The 22,621-nt window shown below is 35.6% G+C and overlaps 1 protein-coding gene across 1 annotated transcript in view; it reads left to right on the top strand.

The window, feature by feature from the left end:
* SPOCK3 (SPARC (osteonectin), cwcv and kazal like domains proteoglycan 3) overlaps window positions 1–22,621 on the top strand; it is a 156,711-nt gene that overhangs the window by 79,912 nt on the left and 54,178 nt on the right. The window contains exon 5 of the mRNA XM_085222043.1: window positions 14,111–14,237. Within this exon, the coding sequence (XP_085078169.1) occupies window positions 14,111–14,237 (127 nt within the window). The remainder of the gene's footprint in view (window positions 1–14,110; window positions 14,238–22,621) is intronic.

Below are 22,621 nucleotides of genomic sequence, written 5' to 3'. Positions count from 1 at the left end.
CTAACAGTTCCTGTTAGATACGAATTTCACAAAAGGGAGGTTTGAGTTTGGATTTACAAAGTTTGGGATTTTAAAACAATAGCTGTAATTCAAATCTGTAGTTGTTTCAAGCAGTTGTGAAAGATCGTGTTAGGATGGGGAAGATACTGATGAGGAGGGTTTTTATTTTTATTTTTTCTAACTACAACTTGGAACAGTTCAGGTCTCTCTTAAATCAGAAAAAAAAAATAAAACCACAAAAAACAATGCAACATAGAATAAGGAACAGTACAGCCTTATAGCTGCAGCATTTTTTTTGTAACTACAAGGTCTAAAAGGATTTGCTTTAGGCACATTGTGCAAAAGCTGCAACACTTTGAGGATGTCATCATTTTACATTATAATGTTGCTGAAGAAAGCCAGCTGGTGTAGTTAAGTCTCTTATTGGAAATTTTAGTCTGATTCATTACTGTGATTTGTGGTTGTACAAAGAAACACTTAATCATTCTTATGCTCCAAGCTCTGTTGAATCTACTGAAGGTTTTCTGTTTCTTTGCATAATTTGAGTTGCCAGTCTGCCAGCTTGGCAGTGTTTCAAGCTTGTTGCGTTATCTGTGTTTGTTTGCTCAGGAAGTGATGCTGTACGTAGGATGAATTTACAGTAATTCTTTTGTAATGGGTTAATGAGCAGCGCTACTTCATTCACAGTGCTCATGCTCACATTATGTAGCTTTGATTAGTTCAGTAACTGTGCAGCTCTGCCATTGTGATCATACCGACACTCTGTGAAGTACTGAAAAGGAAATTTTCTTTGCTGTAGGTTAATTAAACTTGCTGAGAAAATAATTTGGACTTTATGTTGTTAAATAAGAGGTGAAAACATATGTATTCTGGAGATTTTTGTATGCTCCATTATTTAATTCATTAAAGGAAAATAGCTGCTTAGTTGCTAGCTACTCCACTGCTTTGGAACAGAAAAAGATGCTCTAACAACTGTGTGTGATGTTTTGCATGTCTTGTGAGAGACTTCTCTTTCTTCCATTGATTTTGATGGGACTTAGGGATACGTAGAGAAAAACAGTACCCTCTGATGTTATTCTCCATTTATAAGTAACTTCTGTTAACAAGAACAAAAGATATGCTTGGAGATTTCAAGGATGTACGCTGCCTTACCTGTATTTACCACAATAGCATTACTGTTTATTAAGATTGCTACCAAGCCATAAATTATTTATGCCTTCTTGAGCCAAACTTCTAAACTCAAAAATGCTTGTGCTTAAGGACAAACAAAACAGCTCTCTAGAAATGTAAAATAAAAAATGCTTTGTAGGAGATCAAAGGGAACTTGAAATAAAGGAGATATAGGCTGAACTTATTTTCTTTACTCATAGAACACCACCTTCTCAGAACATTTTTCCCTTTCAAAATCTGTGATATGCTTATTTTTAAGAAAAGTACAGATCTAACTCCAGAATGATGCAGATGGACTTTAATTTAGTAAGTCGTAAGCCTACTCATGTTGTACCTGCTCCTTTAATCTTGTTCAGATTCTCAGTAGCCTGTGGGAGCATTGAATAACTGGTCAGAATGATGAGGTTTTCAGTGATCAGGAGTGTCCTACTTTCCACTTCTGCAATGAGTTTTATAACTTAGGAATTTTTTTTTTTGCGAACATTTTGGTGACAGTCATTGAAGGCACACTCAGCTGAACCACCTCCTAAATGGTGATAAATTAAGATGGTTTTCTTCAAAATATAGGAATGTGAAATCTGATCTGGAAAAGCATTACTGCTAGAAGAGCGTAGAACTTGCTACTAACGCAGAGTCCTATTAATCAGGAATGGTTTCTGATCTTTTTTTTTTTTTTAATTTTCCTTCACAAAATTCCTGAAAATCTAACCAGTAAAGATTGCCTTTTTTTAATAAAAATAGGGTTAGTGAAAATGGTGCTTACAAAAGGTTTTTTTCTTTAGAAATGAAGTCATAATTTTACTTCATAGCAGTAAGGTTCACTATAGACTTTCATGTAAACATGGAAATAATAGAAAGTAATAGAAGTAAAATCTTTCAATGAGCATTCCTTCGTCAGAAAATACATGTAAAATGGATTGAAGAACTTTTCAGTATCCCTTCTTTTATCTAGCTAAAGAAAAGCACTTTTTGTCTTTTGGTGTTACTGCAATATCTTGCTATAATGGAAAATAATAAAATGGGGATGATTATGAATGGTTCTGTGAGAGGCTTAAATATTTTCTTGTGGATTTGGAGCTGATTATACTGAGGTATTCTTATTATTGACTAGCATCAGTAATAATGCGTTTCATTTCAAGTGGAGGTCTTTCTTCGTACGCTGTGTGTTTATAAGCCTTGTGGTGAAAAAGCTGATAAATGTTTGAAATTGAGTAGGGAAGGCTGTATTCAGATAACAGAAGTCATTCCACTAATTTCCATTTGGGTAAAACAGTGCTTCTAAGGTCCAGTGGTTAAAAACAAATTACAGCTGGAAGTGTTTGTCATCATAGTGTTGTGTCTGTATATATATTGACGTTATTCATTGAAAAGTGTACTACTGCTTTTGGAAACCAAATAATTCAACATATTTTATGATAAATAAAGGCATGTCATGAATTACTAAATGTTTATGTTCAGTTTTTATGGCTTTTTTTTTTTCATTTAGAATAAAACATTAAGAACTATTTCATGTGTCCAGATTATCAAAACTATGCTCTTTCTATAAAATGCTGTAGTCTCCTAGTAAAGAACAGTAGTATTAAACTTACAGATATGGCTCCCCCCACAAATGACAGCACATTTGTTATCAGATACTTGTTGCCCGTAAATTTTGTTGGCCATTTTGTAGTTTAACCAAAGTGTTGGAACACTTGCACTATGACTTTTCCTATAACCACTCTGCAAAATCTGTTAATGTAGCAGTAATAATAATAACTAACTATAATATAATATATAATAATATATAATATAATAATATATTATATTATAATATAGTAACTATAATATAATAATATAATATAATAAATAATAAATAACTTCTTTATGATCCCAGTGTGTTTAAGGTTTGATCTGACGTTTCCTTCATCTGTGCAGTTTGCTGTCTCAATTCAAGCAGTTATCTGTCTGGTTTTTCCAGTGAAGCTGTGAGCTGATTGCCCATGTACAGACCATCCACACGGTGCATGAACCAATGCATGTCCCTGGAAATCTCAGAAAAAAATGCTGAAATTTCATATAGATGAAACTTCTGGATGAAAGGAGAAAAAGGAGGTTACAGCTTAGGAAACCTGCTCTCGTAGGACTCATGACTCCAGAGTGCTCTGTTTCAGTTCCTTGGAGGAAGACTCTCAAAGACAGACCTTCAGTGTTATGGTTGAACATTCAAACGACATCTTCCCTCTACTCTAAGGTTAGATGCAAGGATTGAGGCAAAGAAGGGGAAAGATTATCTGAGAAGAGAGTCAATTAGCTGGAGAATAGAGGAATAAGCATGCCACTCCAGGAAACAGATATCCTGAGGATATGAATGGTTGATTTTAAATCTTTTGGGGCCTGCTAATGAAGTCTGTAAAAGGCATGAATATACAGGTGAGATGGTCTGGATCAGAACTAAGTCCCTTTTTCATAGTGGTTTTAAAACAAAGTTCGGTGCTATGAATTAGGATAAAAAGGCTTGCTGTCCTGTCCCTTTAGTGATTGCTCTTAAAGCTAAAGCTGTGCTCCCATGTACTTCTGACACCTCAACCAGCCAAGTCCTCTTTCACAGAGAAACAACAGTATGAACAGTTCTGAGATGACTCTCAAGTCTCTCCTGTCTCTCACACATGTGAGGAAATTTGAATTCCCTTTTATATACTAGAATTTTACTAACATCATATAAGCAATTACTTCACAGTACAAATCCAGAACTTTTTTAACTAGTGCAGTACTTCTGTCACACATGCTAATCTGTTTCTCCCATGTTAAAATTGTAAAATAAATAAATACATGGCACACTGAATAGTGCTTGTATGTTCTGCTGAGAACCAAGCCCCAAGTATTGTTATGAAGAACTCAGGGAAATGGTATAGAGATGCAGTAGTTATAAAAGCAAACAAAAAAAAATAGGAATGGTAAAGTGATAGTCTGCAGATATTACAAAATCATTTTATGAGTGCAGTCTTGCCATTCATTTGTGTTAAGTTCTGGTCATTACTGACCACGGTGACAAACAGCACATAGCAGAAACAGAAACACTGCAGAGCTGTTAAAAATATGGTCAAAGACCTGGAGAGACTTCTGGATGAAAAGGCACTGAAAAAATTGGCATTGAGAGGAAAGATAATTTAATAAGACTATGATGGCATTTTATTTCTGGAACTGTTGCTCAGTTGCTTTCATTTACCCACTCAATTGCAGCAGATTCAAAACAAATTTTAGGAACCTGTTTAATTTTGACATGGCACTGCTCCCACCAGAGCTCTTGGTCAGCACTGTGGTTAAAAGAAAGATTTAGATATTAGTGTAGATAGCTGGAACAGGCCTTTAAGGTAGTGCACAGATGAGACAACTGATTTTTCTGACGTGCAGCAACCTCTTCTTGGCAATAAAAAACTGTTCAAATTTTCCCGTGTCTTATGGCCACTTTCTGGCTGCTCTCTGAAAGGAGATGCCTGCTTCATTTCATCAGCATGCTGCGCTGTATAGTAGTCTAATTAAATACTGCAATATACTTTTTTTCTAAAGCCACTTAGGTATACAAATAAATCTGTATCTTCATACGCTTGAAGCTAGAACAACAGCAGTAAAAGTAAAAATTGAACTAGAAAGTGCCATTGCTCTCAGAAGTTTTAAGAGAAAAAGACAATTAGGATTTTTTTTAATGACAACAGATGTTTTCCCAAACAAATTATGAAATCATTCCTCTCCCACGCAACTGTTTGCATTTGTCATCTTTTAATAGATCACTGCAGTGATCCTTTTGCAGTGTAACCATGGCCATACTCATACTTGTTACGCTGTAGTCTTTATACGTGAAAGTTGGATTTGTGATTTTTCTTTTAAAGGAATATATTTGGAAATCCATTTAACTCCGAAGTGAATTTATTGTTTTGCACAGTCATGCCTTTGAAGGTGAAATTAGGGAGATAACGTAGGATATGTGTTGTGCTTTGGTATGCATAATACCAGGGCCCCACAGCTGGGACACCAGCAGGGGCTCAAGGCAGAGGTAGAGTCTCTGTGAACAGCAGAGCAGAGCAAAAGGTGAGGCCTAAGGTATTTTATTTTCCTTCAAGAGCTTAAAATAATTTTCAAAGTGTTTATGGAGAGTTTTCCAAATCTCAGATGATGCAGAATGAAATATGGCTTGGAACTACAGTCCAGGTTGAAAGAAAACACTGATATCCAAACTGCATATTTATGGTTTTGTTTCTTTCCTGGTTTGATCCCTAGACATTTTTCTTCTAGTTTTCCGTAATGTTTTTATCTCATTGAAAATTACTCTTCTTTGTTTTTGTCTATTACTGTGGCCTTTCCTGCTTTGCTTTCACTTATAGCATGGATTAATGTTCATGCAGACACACTTTCATATCTAAAGTAAGATCTGGTATGAAATACTTCATGGAGCCTAGTAGATTATGTATTGTCCTGTAGGTATCACTTTATTGAACCAACTTTATGACAGCAGGGAAGGAAGAAAGGAAAAAAGGGTGATGACTGAGGATACATTCGTGCACTAATGGAATAAAAATCAAAATAAAATAGAAGCCTTAGCTTTCTTAACTATAGATGTGGCTACCAACATGCTTTGTAGAACTCTTTTTTTTCCCTAAGATACAGTGAGGAATATAATGCCTCATACATAAGAGAATCTCTGTCATCTTAAACAGAATGTGAGACAACATTACAGGTTATAAAACTTATTTTGGCAGTCATAGTGACAGTTAGTTTCTCTTTTATATTCTAGCACAGAAATTTTATCACAAGCCTGTTTTTTTAATTATTTCTAATGTTCATCTTTAAAATAACCTATTTTATGTATGCATGTGAATTAGCAGGCAAGAAAATGTTGTACTCCTAATCCATTTCATTTTCTCACCACAAGCAGCAGCACTAATAATATTACATGTTTTAAAAATACCTTCATATATAGATACTCATAGAAGTAACAGGATTTTCTGATGTTATTAGACACCATTGGTAAATTTCGAAATACCATACTGACATCAGGATGATAGGAAGTAGAGAAGAAAAGAGGTGTTGACATGTGACCCTCCTATCTATATAGAGAGTACTTAAAGATTGCAGTGCAGGAGGCTGTCAATTAGCTAGATCATCTTAGGGAATTCTGCTTTTCATAGGAATGTCATAGCTGTCAATGAGCGTCAGAATATAGAAGTTTAGTTTTTGTGAAGCTCTGTTGTGCATTATACTTGTAGAAACTTGTGAACTGTTTTTGTTTGCAGCTTGCAGCTGTTTTTTAACATCTGGTTAACAGCATTGTCTGAAAACATCATAGACTTTGGCACAAATGAGTTAATCTAATCATGCTAGCAAAACCAGTTCAAGTTGATACCATTTTGTTTTTTATTTAAATATGATACAGGTACTACCTGTAACCCTAAGGGCTGTCACATAAGGCAGTTCTCTCTCTGAGTGTGTGCAGTGTCTTGTAATTCATAACTACAAGCATGATATTTTGGTATTTTCAAAATTATCTTAGGAAGATGAAGCATTTTGGCAGTAGAATTCAGTACAAGTAATGCTTGTGCAGGAATTACCAAGACAGCTGGTTCATTTCAAGCCCTATTGCTCCTCAGCACCAGACAGCAAATAATGTATGTATAGAGGCTTAGTTCTGTTTATTACATGATTTTCTTGTTCAGCAGAACTATTTCTGATTTAAACTAGAATGAGAGTAGAAGTGAGTTCAAAGTTGTTTAATTAGAACAGGTGTCCAGGGTAGGTAGAATTATTTAACAGAGTATTTGTAATATAGGAGGTTAATGTAAAAAACGTTACTACTGTTTAAGTGAAACAGGTATGATATTTCTTGTGGTGGGAGATCAAGTAATTAAAACTGCCAGGTGAAGCTGTCAAGTAATGGGAGCAGCACCAGCCTGGCAGTGGAGCACAGCGATGAATGGACTTAAGTATCATAGAATTAGAAGCAAAGCAGGTTAGGAGCAAAAAAAGAGGAAGGATTGCTTTAAAGCTGTGATTCAGAGCAAAGAGCATCCAATAAAAGAAATGGTTGGCGATGCAGTGTGCTGTATAGATTCTAAAGGAATCCCAATCCACTCATGCGTTCAAGGGATATTCAGACCCGTGAACATGACTGTTCTGGATTTCTTCTTTAGAAAAGTTGCTTTTTTACTCATCACAGATGTAATGGAACTGCTAAAAGCAATCTAGAGAGTGAGGTGCTCTCCTTGCATTTTGCAGTTTACTCAAAATGGTAGTTACATACGCATCATAAGAAAATCACAGAAAAGCAGAATTGTAGGGGTTAGAAAATAAGCTACTAAACTTGAAATACACTGCTGCAGGTGGTGTTAGAAAAGAATTTCATGAAAATTTTGCCCTCTGAAAATGGGTTATTTTCTTTTTTCTGTGTCTTGGTTGATGGATATGTAATTACAAGTGGGAAAGTTGGGGAGATTCTAAGAGATGCACAGTACTACCTGTAAATAGGATCTTTGCATGCTTCAACATCTGAAATCATATTTTTTTCCAGCAAAAAAGCCATGAAAAAAAGCTTCTAAGCTTCCAGTAGTTTACATAATCATGTGTAACACATTGCTTCTAGAAATGCCTGTATTGTTTGATTTTAATAAATAAATAAAGAAAGAAGGTTGGTGCAAAATTCTTCATTCAGGTATTCGTATATTAAAATTCCTTTCACTTCTCATGCAACTACAGATAAGTTAAATAATGAAAACTCATTTCTGTGTTGCTGTGCATTCAATGCTTTTCCATCTCATTAAAATGCTATGCTAGCTAGCTTCAGACAGTCAAAATGGCAGAGGGCAAATTTCAGCAGTGTTACTTACAACTTTTTAAAAAATACACATGCATTTTTTAAGGCTTTAATTATTTTTTTTTTATACGAGGGCTGCTCCAAAAGGAACGCCTCCTATTTTATTATACTGGCTCACAACACCAGATGTTGGTGGTATGGCAGTTAAAGTTAAGCTTTTCCGTTACGTTTTGTTGCCGTGTGACAGATGGCATCTGGTGTGGAAGTGTGTCTGAAGCAAAGGTGTATCACTGAATTCCTCCATGCAGAAAAAATGGCACTCATTGGCATTCATTGGCACTTGATAAATGTTGGTGGAGACCAAACAGTGGATGTGAGTACAGGGAGACAGTGAGTGGTGCGATTCAGCAGTGTGACAAGGATGTGAAGCCATGTTCCAGCAGTGACACCATGAAATGAAGAACTTGATCAGCTCATCCACAAAAATCAGCAGGTTATGACCAGGATACTGTGCACAGAGCTGCACGTTGGCTTCAGTGCATTGGGAACGATGGTGGCAACACTGGAATATCACAGAGTTTGTGCCAGGTGGGCCCCTAGGATGTTGATATAGGAACAGAAAGAGGACTGCAAGTTTGTTCGTACCTATTGGAGATACTAACCAGTAGGAGGCTGAAAGTGATAGTGTCCTGGATCACATCGTTACTAGTGATGAGACGTGGTGCTGCTTCTATGGGCTGGAGTCAAAATGGCAGTCCATGGAGTGACAGCACGTGAATTCCCTGTTGAAGAGAAGGTTCAAGACGCTGACCTCAGCAGATAAGGTGATGTGCACTATCTTTTGGGATAGGAAAGGTGTGATCCCTCTGGAACAGGGATAAAACATCAACTCTGATCACCACGTCACGATGCTGGCTAAGCTGAAGGCTAGAACTTCCAGAGTCAGGCCAGAGAAGACAACAGCATTTCTCTTGAAACACAATAGCATCTGGCTCTATTTCAAGACCATGGAGCACACTGCCCATCCTGGCTGGGCAGTCTGATCACATCCACCGGATAGTCTGGATTTGGCACCTTCTGACTTCTGTCTATTCAGACTAAGGAAAGATGGACTGAACAGGCAACGCTTTCCTAGCAGCAATGCTGGTGCAAGTTTTTATGAGCACAGCATGCAAGCTCTTGTTCACTACTGGCAAAAATGCATAGCTAATCATGTTGACTGTGTTGAAAAATAGTGTTTTGTAGCTGAGAATTTGCTCTATCAAATAGTGATAGTGTCTTCTTTCTATCTGTTGTAGTTTCCAAGGAAATAAATAGAGGGCATTACTTTTGGAGTGACCTACACAGATATTTAGAATAAAATAGTGATTTCTTTGCTTTGCAAAAGTATGCAGAATACTGCTGAAAGTAATGAAACTGTAACAAGGCAGGAAGCTGTATTAAAATAAAAACATATTTTGTTATTACAAGTCGGTGGAAGGAGATAATAAGAGTTGAGACAAATTCTTCTTGAATGTGTTAAAAATAATGCAAAATAATGAAAAAGTGAAAATAACGTAGAGACAAACACTCAAGAAATGGCTATGTGTTCTGATTTTAGCTGGGACTGAGTTAATTTTCTATACTGTATTTGTTAGCATGTTGTGTTTTGAGCTTAGGAGGAAAACAGCGTTGGTAACACACTGATGTTTTAGTTGTTGCTGAGCAGGTGCTGCGCAGAGCTAAGGATATTTCAGCCAATGCAGGGTTGGAGGCACACAGAGAGCTGGGAGGGGACAGAACAGCACCTGATCCAAACTGGACAAAGGGGTATTCCATGCCATATGGCATCATGTGGTGTGATGAAACTGGGGGTGTTGGCTGGGACCACTGCTGCTGCATGGGACTGTCTGGGCATCAGTTGGTGGGTGACGAGCAATTGTGTTGTGCAGCACTTATTCTCTGTGTTGTTTTATCATTGTTATTATTTTCCCTTCCTTTTATGTCCTATGAAACTGTCTTTAGCCTATGAGTTTTACTTGTTTCCCAGTTCTCTCCCTGGTCCATGTGAGGGGAATGATTGAACATCTGTGTGGGGCTGAGCTGCCTGCAGTTCATCACACCGTATCATCTTGGTTGCTTTTGTCACTGGAGAGAAACACTGAGAGCTGTAGTTTTATTTTAGGATGCTTCCACATGAAAAAGGAATTTTGAAGGAAATTTAGTCAAGTCTAACAAAAACAAATTGGATTTGGCAACGCAAGTGCTTTTTCTAATTATGTTAATCTGACACAGCCTGATTGTGTCTCCCAAAGGCCGCAGCAAAACGTAATCAGACAGTCTCTAAATCAGGGTAATTCTAAGAATATCTAAGAAATTCAAATATAGCTGTCAGAGGAAAATTGCAAGAGTTCCTTGAAAAATTAATTCTTTACTAACCCAAATTTGTTTCTATCAGTCTGCATTTGAAGACCTGTGTTTCAGGATTCTCAAATCTAGCTTTTAACTGTTGAGTTCATTCAAGTGAATTGGACACTAATGCATTTTATGTGTCATTAAAAAAAAGTCACGTTATGAAAGAAATAGTAGCTTGCAGCTAAATATTCAGAGTTATTTTAAGCATTCTTGAAGTAGTTGGAGGCGTGATCACTGTATACACAGAAAGGTAAGTTTATGTATGCAAACAGGTACGTAGGCTTGAGTAATTGAGCAGATTGCCTAATTATGTTTCCAGACATGCAGTTGCATATGCAGTCTAAAAGTATATGTGCAATTTGGTGTATGCAAATTAATGTAATCACAAGTGTTGCTGGTGAATTAAAACCCATAGATTGAATATAATCACTAGGTGTCAGCAGTATCGAAGGGGCAGAGCTTCTCTATTTAGTACTAGCTACTTTTTTGCCTATATATAGAGAGATCCCCAAATGCTTTTTCAGGAAATCAAGAAGTATAAAATGTGTGAGTGGAAGAGATCGTCTTGTATATGGCTTCTTATTTTTATTGTGGCAACAAACTAACAGGGACAAGAAGTTTTTTAGTGAGTGTAGTGGAATCACAAAATTAAATGGCAGAATTTTAGTAACTTCAAGTTGTGATGATCTGGATGTTCTTGCTTATCAGATGGAAAAAAAAAACAACAAATACAAGGAAGAAAGAAGAGTTTTCTCACAGTGACATAACTGATTTGTTTACTGATTATTTTCCTCTAACATTTTAAAATATAAAAATACATTGCTTTAAATGCATAGATAAGTCATAACGGAAATTTTTTATGTTGTCTTTAAGCTGTTTTCCTGTATCCTTACATCGTGTTCATACAACAGTGCTTTATAATTCAGGGCGATTTTTATCATTATAATCATTTCTTAATTATTTCCATGTAAGAAATCTGTATGTATGGTCATTGCCTAAGTGGGGGTAAAAAAAAAACACTCAAAAGAAAACACCTGTAAAAGCACTAACAAATAGTCAAAGGAAACAAACTTGATAGAATTAAATAAGGGAGAAATGAAATGTTAGGATACATAAGTTTAAGTCAGTACTGATAGATTTTGCGAAGTGTTTTGAATACCATAACTGGTATTAAAAGTATTTTGAACTGACTTTCTTATTTCCTTGCCAGGACATCGACTGATGGTCCAATACTTGAGCAGCTATAATACAGAACCATTTTTCTTACTAAGGCTTCTGAACATATGTCTATCGAGAGCATTTGCATGACTCAGAATCTCCGGACTAACATGATTTATAGTTTATTTATCATTAAATCATTTATCTAGAGTTTGGAAAACACAGATACTTCTGTTTTATAGGGAAGTTATACTAGTTACATGGAAACTAAGAACATGAGAGTGATTTGCTGAAGGTCTCAGGGGAGCTGTTTGTAGAAGAGGAAACTTGACTTTTCAGCCTTGAATGAATGACCTGGGATAGCTCGCATTTAAAAGCTTAAGTCTGAGGCTGGTTGAGAGAAGGTGATCTTTCTGACTATGTTCTTCTCACCACTCTGCTTGTCTTCACAGACCTGTGGTTTGTTTTCTCTGCTTGTTCCAGTGTCCAGCACTGTAGTGATCCTTTCTGAGACATCATACTCTTTTCTTCCTTTAGATGATTTTACTCATCCCTTTTCCTCAGTTCAGACATGCCTTTCTCCCACCCTATTCCCATCTTTATTTGTTCTGTAAACTCCACTGAGGGCATAGATATAATTGTGAGGACAGATAAGCTAAAAATCTGTCATCTCTACTGGTCTTGAGAAACCATACGCAACAGCAGCCTCTGTGTAGCTCAGAAGTCCTGTTTCCAATTTCTGGTTTTTACTTACATCAAAATTCTTTCTTTTGATGTCTGGAATTTTTGCAATTGATTTATGCAGTGTTTTACAGTTACTTTGACTCAGATGAACAGAAATTACAGTGGGTTGATAGCTGGGACTCCATAATCCCGTCAGTTATCTCAGGCTTCTGAGACACTTCTGGAAATATGTAATTTACAGAAGAAACAAACAGTAAGAGAAAGATGCAGCCATCTCATTAGGCTGGAGCTCACGTGGATCCTTGAAAAAGTCAAGTGAGAGGAGCCACAGTAATGAGAGATTATTGCCACATATTGTATGTAACCAAAAGTACTGTTCAACTGTAGCTTTCTTTAATTGAAATGAAATGGTGTGTATTTAGCCTTCAAACAAAGCAATCCAGCAGAAGGGATTGTTAGTTATTATTAATTAGCAGTAAGTCTTTGAGTTCTCTCCCTTTCGTGTACTTCCCATACAGATTTTTATCACTCATTATGCCGCATGTAATTGAATCAGCTCGGAATATAGTCACTACAAAATCTGATTGTAAACATGTATATGTAAATCACCTGATCTTTTTCTTCTTAAAGACTATGTTTACAGACGTAATTAAGGATGGCGTAAAAACATCAGCGTAACCAACAAACGATGTTTTGTTTTTGATCATTACCAGTTTACCATCGAGCTATTTGCTTACATTTACTCTGTGCATCAGAAAAACAGAGGACAAGTTGTTTTTTTTTCTCATTTCATTTCATTTTATTACTCTTGACAAGTTCTTCTCCGGAGGTAGTTCGTGACTAATTAGCAGAACAGTTGCTGATGATCTGTAGGTGAACTAAAGTGAAAGAGTTCTGCTCCATTAAAGATCTGAGTTTAATTTTTTGAGTGTGAACATTTAACTGCTTTGTTGTATCCTGTATGCTGAGTCCTAAGCATAATCATTTTTAGATTTTTGATAAGATTCCTACAGGAAACAGAATGAAAATAATTATTTTCTTATTTATATGGAAGCCATTAGTATAAAAGGCATATTGTAGGTCAGTCTGTGAATTAGGCAGCTCTCATAAAACAAGTGTTTCAGGACAGAGTGGTTGTTGTATGCTTTCACAGGTGCAAAAAGCATTTGGAAACATCATGAAATAACTATTAATTCAGAACAACCAGAAGAAAACATTTTTCTCAGAGAGTGGCTGTATGATATGAGCTTCTGAAGGCTGGGAGAATATTTTGAGGAAGTGTCAAAACTTAGTTCACATTTGAGTCTTTAATCTGGGCCAGTATAGTTTTTTGTCTGTGTTAAAATCTGGTTTTGTATGTTTGCATATGGTTGGATGCATGCATGCAAGCATATATATACAAACACGTGCAGTTCAAATCTGTGTTCCAGCAAGCTGCCTCTGTTTAACTTTGAACTCTGCCTTTGATGGTGGAATCTGAATTTTGAGAAGTGCAGTCTGTGAAAGACAGTTGTCAGAGTAAGCTAAAAGTACTCTGAAAGACCACTTGTTTCTATTGAATTTCTTACAGTAACATCTAATAATATTTAAATGCTAACTCTTTGAACTCTAGATATAATAATAGCTCTCTTCATGCTATTTAATAAGAAAAAAACAAGCAAATACAACACAAGTCAAGCATCATCTTAATAATCTTTTTTTACCAAGATGTCTTAGAAATTACATGCAGATACCAGGTATAGCTACAGTGAATATGGTATGATAGCAAACAAGCATGTAGCAAAGAGTAAAGACTGCCAGCACTTTACTTAATGGCTGAAATAATGTGTGGCTTACTGTTTGTAAAGGCTCATTAAAATACCCTGATTATGTTCTATTTTTACTACTGCTTATCAGAATTACATACTTTTTGTTTACTTACAGTATGAAAGAGGCTGGTTTAGGCCATAAACAGTGGAGGGGTGGTCCCATTTCATCAAACTGCAAGCAGTGTCCAGTAGTTTATACCAATCCTGTTTGTGGATCAGATGGTCACACATATTCTTCTCAGGTAAGAATTAAATACAGAACTGAATTATACTTTCAATGTTCACTTCAATTCCAGCTCTTGGAAAGTAAAATACTGTATAGTTACACAAATCTACGTTTATTTGTTTTAAATATATTCCTCACTGCAATCTACAGCAACACTCGCACGTCTTAAGACAAAAAATCAAAATGGTGGCAAATCTCAAGCAACACAGAACAGCAGTACCCAAAGAAGCACAGTGCAGCAGTGCTCTGCAGTGTAACAGAGCTCCACTGAAATGTATTTGCTACAGACACCAAGATGTGGTTTTTAAAGAGGAAGAAAAGTCTCGTGTGTCCTCAGTCTGGGGTCAGGTAGACCTCATAAATCAGATATTCCTGTTGACCACTGACAGGATGCTTCATATTCCAAGCCCAAAGGCATAGATGTAAAATATGCAGAGGAAAAAAAAGTAGTAATTTAAATAATTGTTGGCTATCATCACTTTTTGCATCAGCACTTCGTGTGTTTTAAGAATTTTCTGTCATACCTATTTGGAGACAGAATAATAATTCAAAAACGCTATTGTCAGTCTAACTTGTTTTTTGTAGAGAAAAGATTTTGGTCGCACTGAAGTTCAAAAAGCCATGAGCCTGCTTTTGTACAGTGCTCAACTCAAACTTGCAGGTGTCACTGGGAAATTGGGAGACTTCAAAATGCTGAAAACAAACGGATTGTTTTAGCATTTTCCTTAAAACTTTGAGTAGAAGAAAAAAAAATAATCAGAGTATAACTAATATTTTCTCCACCTTAACAGTTCTTGTGCTGTTATCCTGAACTTTGTATTAGAAAATGTTTTTCTTTAAAAACCGTAACGCTTAGAGAACAGTGCGCATGAATCTTAATTTTAACTGAAAATTCTGCCTCTCAACACCAGGTATCTGAAGCCCAGTGAATTTTGGACACCCTCTCTGGCTTAACAGACATTCTGGCTTTTCAGAATCAATAAGAGTTGGAGGTTTAATTTAAGTATTTGAAAATGTTCTTATTTTAATTCACAGTAATTTCCTGTGTTTTGTCAAGAGCTTGAAACGTGCTTGCATCTTGCAACTAGACATCAGATTATATTTTTACCATTTCTTTTGCTGACTCGTGTGAAGTACCAAGTCTAATCTTTACATAGCTATAAAAAACAAGGCAGTGCCTGTGATTTTGTAATTTAAGTACACAGGATTAGTAATTTGGGATAAATATTGAAACATAAGTGTTCTTTTTTTTTTTTTTTTAAGTATTGTCAACTTTATCTATCACAGTCTCTCCCTACTGTCTTCACAACATTACACAAGCATCACAACTGTTTTTCCTGTTTGTTGGGTAGTTTTGTATATTATCAATTTTCTGTCTCACAGAGAGCCTGGAGGAACTGTTGCTGTCTTTGAGGAGAACACAAGACAAGAATGAAAGCAGGCTTTAGTTATCGTAATGTCGTGGGTTTCCTTGTCCTTGCCTTTGGGAGCTGGCATATTGTCTGGAGGAAGGAACAAAGCAATTCTTTGTTACCTTTCTCTGACCACCATGCTGAGGCACAAGCAGTTGCTGATCACAAAAAGAAGTATTGTAAAGGAAGGAGTGTTTTCTCGCAAATGAAGCTGAAACTGTAAAACTAATTTTAAAAATCTTAAGGGCAGTTATCATAAAGGAAAAAAAAAGAGGGGGGGGAGGTTGGGGGAGAGGGTAGAAAAAAAAAAGCAACCATGTGAACAGGAAAAGACAAGGATGCCCCCATTTCTCTTAATTGAAGAATGAGCTTCTCTAGCTGTATTTATTGTAGAGGAGGAAGAGGAGAAGCCAGTAGTTCTGTATTTGCACAGAAATTGTCTCTGTAGCTGTGAAGCAACCTGTACTCATTTTTAGAATCAATCTATTGCCCATAATAAATTATTGTTAGATGTGCAGTATCTCACATTGTTAAACCATGTGTCATTTTCAAACTCTGATACGCTAGCAGAAGAATCTGAAAATTAATTCATTTTTTTCAGGAAGTGTGGGAAAAACTAATCAGGAATAATTGATCCATTTTAGAATCAGGTAACTTCATTAATGTTGCATTCTGAACAGTCCTGTGAGTGAAAAGTGACCCTTATGGCTTCACTGTGTCTGGTCTGGAGGAGATACACAGAAGTCTATAAATAATGATGAGTTGCAGACATTTTTACATCAATTAATGTACTAAAGATAAGGTGAGGATGTGTTGCTTAAACAGAATGATGAGAAAAGAATGGAATAAGTAGATGTACTCTGCTTCCCTTCCAGTGCATTGTCAGAGCTACAGTCATTCTAGTAGTACATATTATTCGATCTCTGTGCCCATTGAATGGATGTCAGACAAAGGTAACATGGCATCAGAGTGCATTTGCAGGGCTTTTCCTTTCATATTTCACTGCCTCATAATGGTAGAGTCTAAATTTACAGCAGGAGAGTGCCTGAACAAAAAAAATTAAAAAGTTAATGACCACAGTTCTGTGTTACTGTAAAGATTGTATGTTTTTTTTAGTGACGTTATGTTCTGAAATTCAGTGGTGGAGTTGCATCAAAGTAGAGCTCTCTGCAAAGTTATTTCAAGAGCAGTCATTTTTAAAATTGATGTAAATATGAATGTTTTACTCCAGGCAAAGTTTATTTTCATTGTGTCATCAAGCTCCAGCAAGAGTTTATATAGCAATTTTCTTTTGCTTATAATGCATTTGTCAATGACCGTGTCAAAGTGTGCAATACATTTTCTGAAAATAAGTACATGGTAAGTCTGCCAGCAACTTGCAGTTGTCTGAGGGGGACACTATGTTCAAATAATCTCCCTTTTCAGACCAAAGCCATGCAAATGATTTTATAAAATTAGACAACTATGGATATTTTATGATTTTTTTTATTTTATTTTTTTATTTTATTTTTAATTTTTAATTTTTATTTTTTTGCTTTGGAATGAATAGGCACTGTAGAAAGTAAGGTTAACTTCTGAATTGAGCTTATCCGAGGTCAGGTAAGGTTGCTGTGTTTCACACTGATTTTTAACAGGCCATATTAAGGCTTTCCGTGCTCTCAAACCACAGTTATTCACCAGTAGTCAATATAGAGGAAAAAAAGCACTTAGGAAATACTAATTATTAACAGTACAGGAACGCTGAAATAAAACATGCATGCTAAAATGTTGAGTTATCAAAGTGAACATTAATTATTATGTGCGAAGAAATTCAGCATAAAGAGACCCAACAGTTTTCTTGCCAGGGTGGCATTAATACACAGCTTGTGGTTAATAGCTTTTAAAGAATATGTGTGTTTTAAGTTTCCTTAGTCTAGTTTTACATTCTGAATTTCTCTATTCATGCACTGAATGAAGCTGGTGTATCTGTGGATAAGGTGACAACTGAGATGCTTGAAGCGATTCCCTAATGTTGTAGTATATTATAAGCAGGACTTTGGAAAATACCACAAGGAAAAAAATAAAGATCACACATCAGAATAATAGGCTGAAGCTATATTTCTTAGGCTAAGGTGATTTGCAAGTAGCCCCACTGTGACAAAACTGATCCTTAAAAAAGATCTGTGAGCAATGATTTGAGTATTTTGAAAGGAAAATATCACATTAGTGATTTCATTTAAATATGCTAGTTTCCCTATGATTTTATTATATAATCATCTTGGCAGTAAGTTCTAGGTCTTCTGCCAACAATTTGCTTCAGTTGTTTTCACATTCACAATGAGTTTTTTATGAAATATTTTCTCTCCTTTATATGAACACTTCATAATATCGATGACAATGCTGTGGGTATAAATAGCATTAAAAAAATGTTATTTTACAAAAATAATGAATCTAAACTTCCTTCTCAGACTGAGATAGAAAAGATACAGAAGAGCAAGCAAAAGGATATGAATCCTTAACTTGACAGTTGTGGATGTTTTATTCAGGTACTTCAGTCTCTCAAATTTTGGTACCTCTGTTTTTAAAGGGGCAAGAGTGAATGAGAAACAGATGGTCTGCAAGTTTGGTACTGGTTCCTTATTCTGTGCAAGTTTCTGTACTTAATGCTTGTTTGTTTGTTCGTTGTTTTTCATAAGCCTAAATTCTAAGGACATCCCATTTTTTATTATTTTTTTTAAATCGATGCTGTTTATATTGACTTCAGATGTGTTTAAGACTTTCCTTGATCTGCACGTCTGAGCTATGTGTTAGGTACAAGAGCTTGTTTGGAGAGAACGTAACAAGTATCAACATTTTAAATCCTTGCTTTTACTTTAATCATTACCCTGTTATGAACCTTAAATCGATTGATTCATTAGTTAGCTTTTCCTGAGTTTTCAGGACACATGCCTGCACTACTGAAAATTCCTTCCTACTTCAGAAGCAATTATTCTGAAACCATAGGTACTCTTTGTCGATTATGTGTCTATGAATATTTTATTCAAATTACTCCCAGTTGTTACCTTGTGTGATCAGAATGTTATCTTAGGAGTGATCAGATATTTTAGTGACTGATCTGATTTGTTATGGTAAATTGAAGTAATATTCACAAACCTGCATGTTTGTCAGACTTTTTAAATTGAGCTAATCTAATACACCAGCTATTTCTTATCTGCATTGTTACTCAGCTGTAGACTTACATGAAACACAGCCAAAAGAAATAAGTTTTAAGGTTTGCCTGCTATCCTTAGAAACAAAATAATGTAATCTGAAATAAATCTCTTTATAACATACTGGTCCACAGACTTGCAGTTGGAAAGAGAGAGAAAAAAAAGCAATTTCTTGAATATGATTCACTACTAGTCAGCAAAATAAAAGGTATATTGTCTGATTGATGTAAGAAGTAAACTTCATCAGGTTAGACTGATTTTCACAGAAATGCTCGAAGCTCCATGTTTATTATTTAAATGTTTAAGAAGAAAGACTAATGCTAACAAATCAGATGGAGATTGTGTGGTTTTCCAGTCTTTGTAATCAATACTTTTTACCATTAATGCTTGAAGTTTTGTTTGGAACCAGAAGTGATAGGATATGATATTTTAAAAAGTCAGAGAAGTGTCAGAAGGGTTTGCTCACTTTATTTAGTCATTTTTTTCCAAATAGGCTGATGTTCTAAAAATCCCAAATTATATATTAAATGATATCTTCTTATCAACCACATTCAAAATAAATAGCTGCTAAAGCTGTAGGAAATTGAGATGACACCTTAGATGACAACTTAGATGACAAAATACTTAATAGAACATTCAGTGTTCTGAAATTCTGAGTAGCTCAGTATTTCTTAGATGAGGATGACGTGTTATACTGCCAGTAATGGAATTTGGGTCCCTTTTTTCACTTCCAGGATACTATGTTAGTTTAATATAAAACTATGTACTGCACGTACATTACAGTGTACATAAACATTAATACTTCAGCTAAAAAAAATGCTGCTTTATGGACTGGAAAAAATATTCTTAAGCCTTGCTCTATGTAATGCCTTTAAGTTATTTTTAAAAACAATATTGTGTTTTCTGTACTACAGAAACAATCTAGGCTATAAGCACAAATTAGTAAAAGAGTAGGATAAGTTGACAGGGGAAAGTGAAACCTCTGTGAGTGTTAAATATTTTTCATATCATAGCAGCAAAATAATGAATACAGAAGGAGCTCAGATTCAGAAATTATTCATGAAAATGTAAATTTTTACATTTGTACGTAAACTGACAAAAAGGACCGCCATTAAAACAAGAATAAGCAGATCACTTAAAGTGAAGATTAGATGATAGTTCAGATTTCAGTTTTCTGAATCTGCTAGATTGCATTGGAGACATCCTGAGCAGCTTTTAACCAGCAGCAGTTCATCTTTGGAAAATAGTATTCAAAATGGTGTAATTGGAATTACAGCTGAAATAAACAGAATAGTTTTGCTCCAAGACCTTATTGCAAGAGAATCTATACATCGTACAGAAATAAATGAATAGAGGCTGAATGTAGGAATTGCCCTTGGTGTTGTTACACTGGTGTGGTAAGTGATGGTGTGGAGCAGATAACAGTTTGGAAAGCAGACCAGTGGAAGGATGGATCTGGAGCATTAAGATACAGTAAATAGTGTTTATATGGCCGTTTGAAACATTTATGCACCTGGAGAAGGAGTGGAGATGGCGGTGGTGAATTGCATCAGTTACAAGAAGGGAATAGAAAGAGGGAAAATGTCTCCAGTTTACCAAGCAACAGTTCATTAGTGGGCTTAGAATCAGTGGAGAGAAGGAGATAAAATTGTAACTGGAGAGGTAATTAGGTGGGATTAGAGGATTTTTGTGATCTTGGGATTTTTTTCTTTTTCTTTTTTTTAAGGGAAAAGAGGGAGCACTTCAGGGCACTGAGGATCAAGCAAGGTGGTGTCAACCTAGGGCACAAATTTTGAGCTTTAATAGCAGACAATCTATGATAAGAATGGGATTAAAGGAAATGAGACTGAAAGTCGCAAATGACAAATCAGAAAACCACCATAGGTCTCGGCCCAGTGAAATCGTTTAAATATTACAGCAATAATTCTTTGAAAGAAGATCTCAAACAGTGTGCCCAATGTAATAGAGGATATGTAAGTTGCTCCAGAAAGGTAACCTCATATTTATTTCCATGGAAACCACAACAGATGCAAAAAGCACAATAACACCATTTGGTGGAGCAACTTCTCAGCTACAAAAAACATGTATCAACGTCATCACCACCATAACTATGCATTTTTGCTAGTGATGAACAAGAACCTGCATGCCATGCTTGTGAAAATCTGCACGGCCATCCAAAACATGGCTTGTCTTTCACTGTTACCACTGGTGGAAATTGTCCTCTGAGATAATGCAGATGCTCCAAATATGCAATGAAATGGAAGAGATTGTATCAGCAAAGAAATTTATCATTTAGCTATGTGTTACAGAAATAAGTAAGTTTAGGGTTTAAAAAGTGTTCATTTTCCAAATACTATATTGTAGACACAGAATAGAATAAAAAAAAAAACTGTCTTATAAAGAGATCTAATAAGTGTTGCTTGGCTGCAATTTATTTCGCTGTTCTGAGCAATCTTTAATTTTCTTAAAAATTAATTCTGTTTTTCCCTATAAGAATGGTTTTGTAGCAATGTGTAAGTAGCAGGCCCAAAAGAAGTTACGCTAACTTAGTTATATTGATTTTTCTCTGGCAATTATCAGAACAGTAAGCATTCGAAAAGCTGCAGAACTGAAAAGTAAAAATGACTGGAGAAAGTGGAATTATTCAAATTAAAATTTACTAGAACTTCTAATTAAGCTTAGTAATCAAACAGAACAAAGTGTTCAGCTTCTATCAAAAATAATTATGCACACTCTTCACGTAGGTCATTCTAACACTTAGCAAGGAACTGAAATAACTATGTGTTAAGTAATAACATCAGACAGCATAAGTAAAATTTAGACCAGCAGTGCTGTCGGCTAGTTGTGCTGTCTCGGAGAAAAGACTTACACTAAATTGGTAGGACTATCTCAGTGAAGTATAGTATCAGCAATAGTCTTCTTCTAAGGATCAGTATTTTTGTGTTTGTAATTTTGAAAAGCACGCCATGAAATATTGCAGACACGAAGCTACATTTCTGTTCCCTCGTTTGTTTTTCTACATTAATCTTGATCCAAGTGAGACCAAGTATTTCTTAACAAACAAATGCACTCTTGGGTGAAATCCCAAGTAAATCAGAAGGAAAATATGCAAGTAAAAGAATTCTAAAAAACCAAAGAACAGATCTGAACACTGATGTACACCACACAAAACTGAGAGAATGGGATCTGAAGAATATGACTGAATATCAGTGGTGTATCCTCTGTATCAAAGGAAAGAATGGAGAATTCATAGATCACCATGGACTCGCTGGGAGAGTGTTAGAAAGACTTGCTGCTCTGTCTCTTCATTTGGATCATGACTTCAGGCTTTGTGTCCTAATTTTAATTAGTATATTTGATGAAGTTAGAACATGGAAAATTTTGCATATTTTATAAATGAAGTAATGACAGCAAGAAATAGAAAGATTTAGGTACAGTTTTGTGTGGCTCTGTGCAAGAAGTATCTCCATCAGTTCAAATGGAGATGCATGTCCTCTAGAGAAAAACTGCTGTGTTTTACACAATCAACTGCCACCTATACAGCAAGGCTGTTTCTTCCTGGACAGGATGAAAAATAATAATGAGCCATTATGGAATTTTATAAAGGAATTTCCTTTAATTTCCTAATATTTCAGGCAGAAGTAAATAGTATAAATTTTAGCATACATTCTTATGTGGTCAAAATATAGAGAATAGAGATTTGAGGTGGCAATATGACAACAGGAAATCTGAGAATACCTAATTGAATGGTATGACTGAAAGGGGATGATACTATAATGCACAGCATTTCACTGGAATAT

The sequence above is a fragment of the Meleagris gallopavo genome, chromosome 4 (assembly GCF_905368555.1).
Source record: "Meleagris gallopavo chromosome 4, MGAL_WU_HG_1.1, whole genome shotgun sequence".
Taxonomy (NCBI): domain Eukaryota; kingdom Metazoa; phylum Chordata; class Aves; order Galliformes; family Phasianidae; genus Meleagris; species Meleagris gallopavo.
Note: the sequence above shows the minus strand (reverse complement) of the source record. Positions and strands in the feature narration are given on the sequence as shown.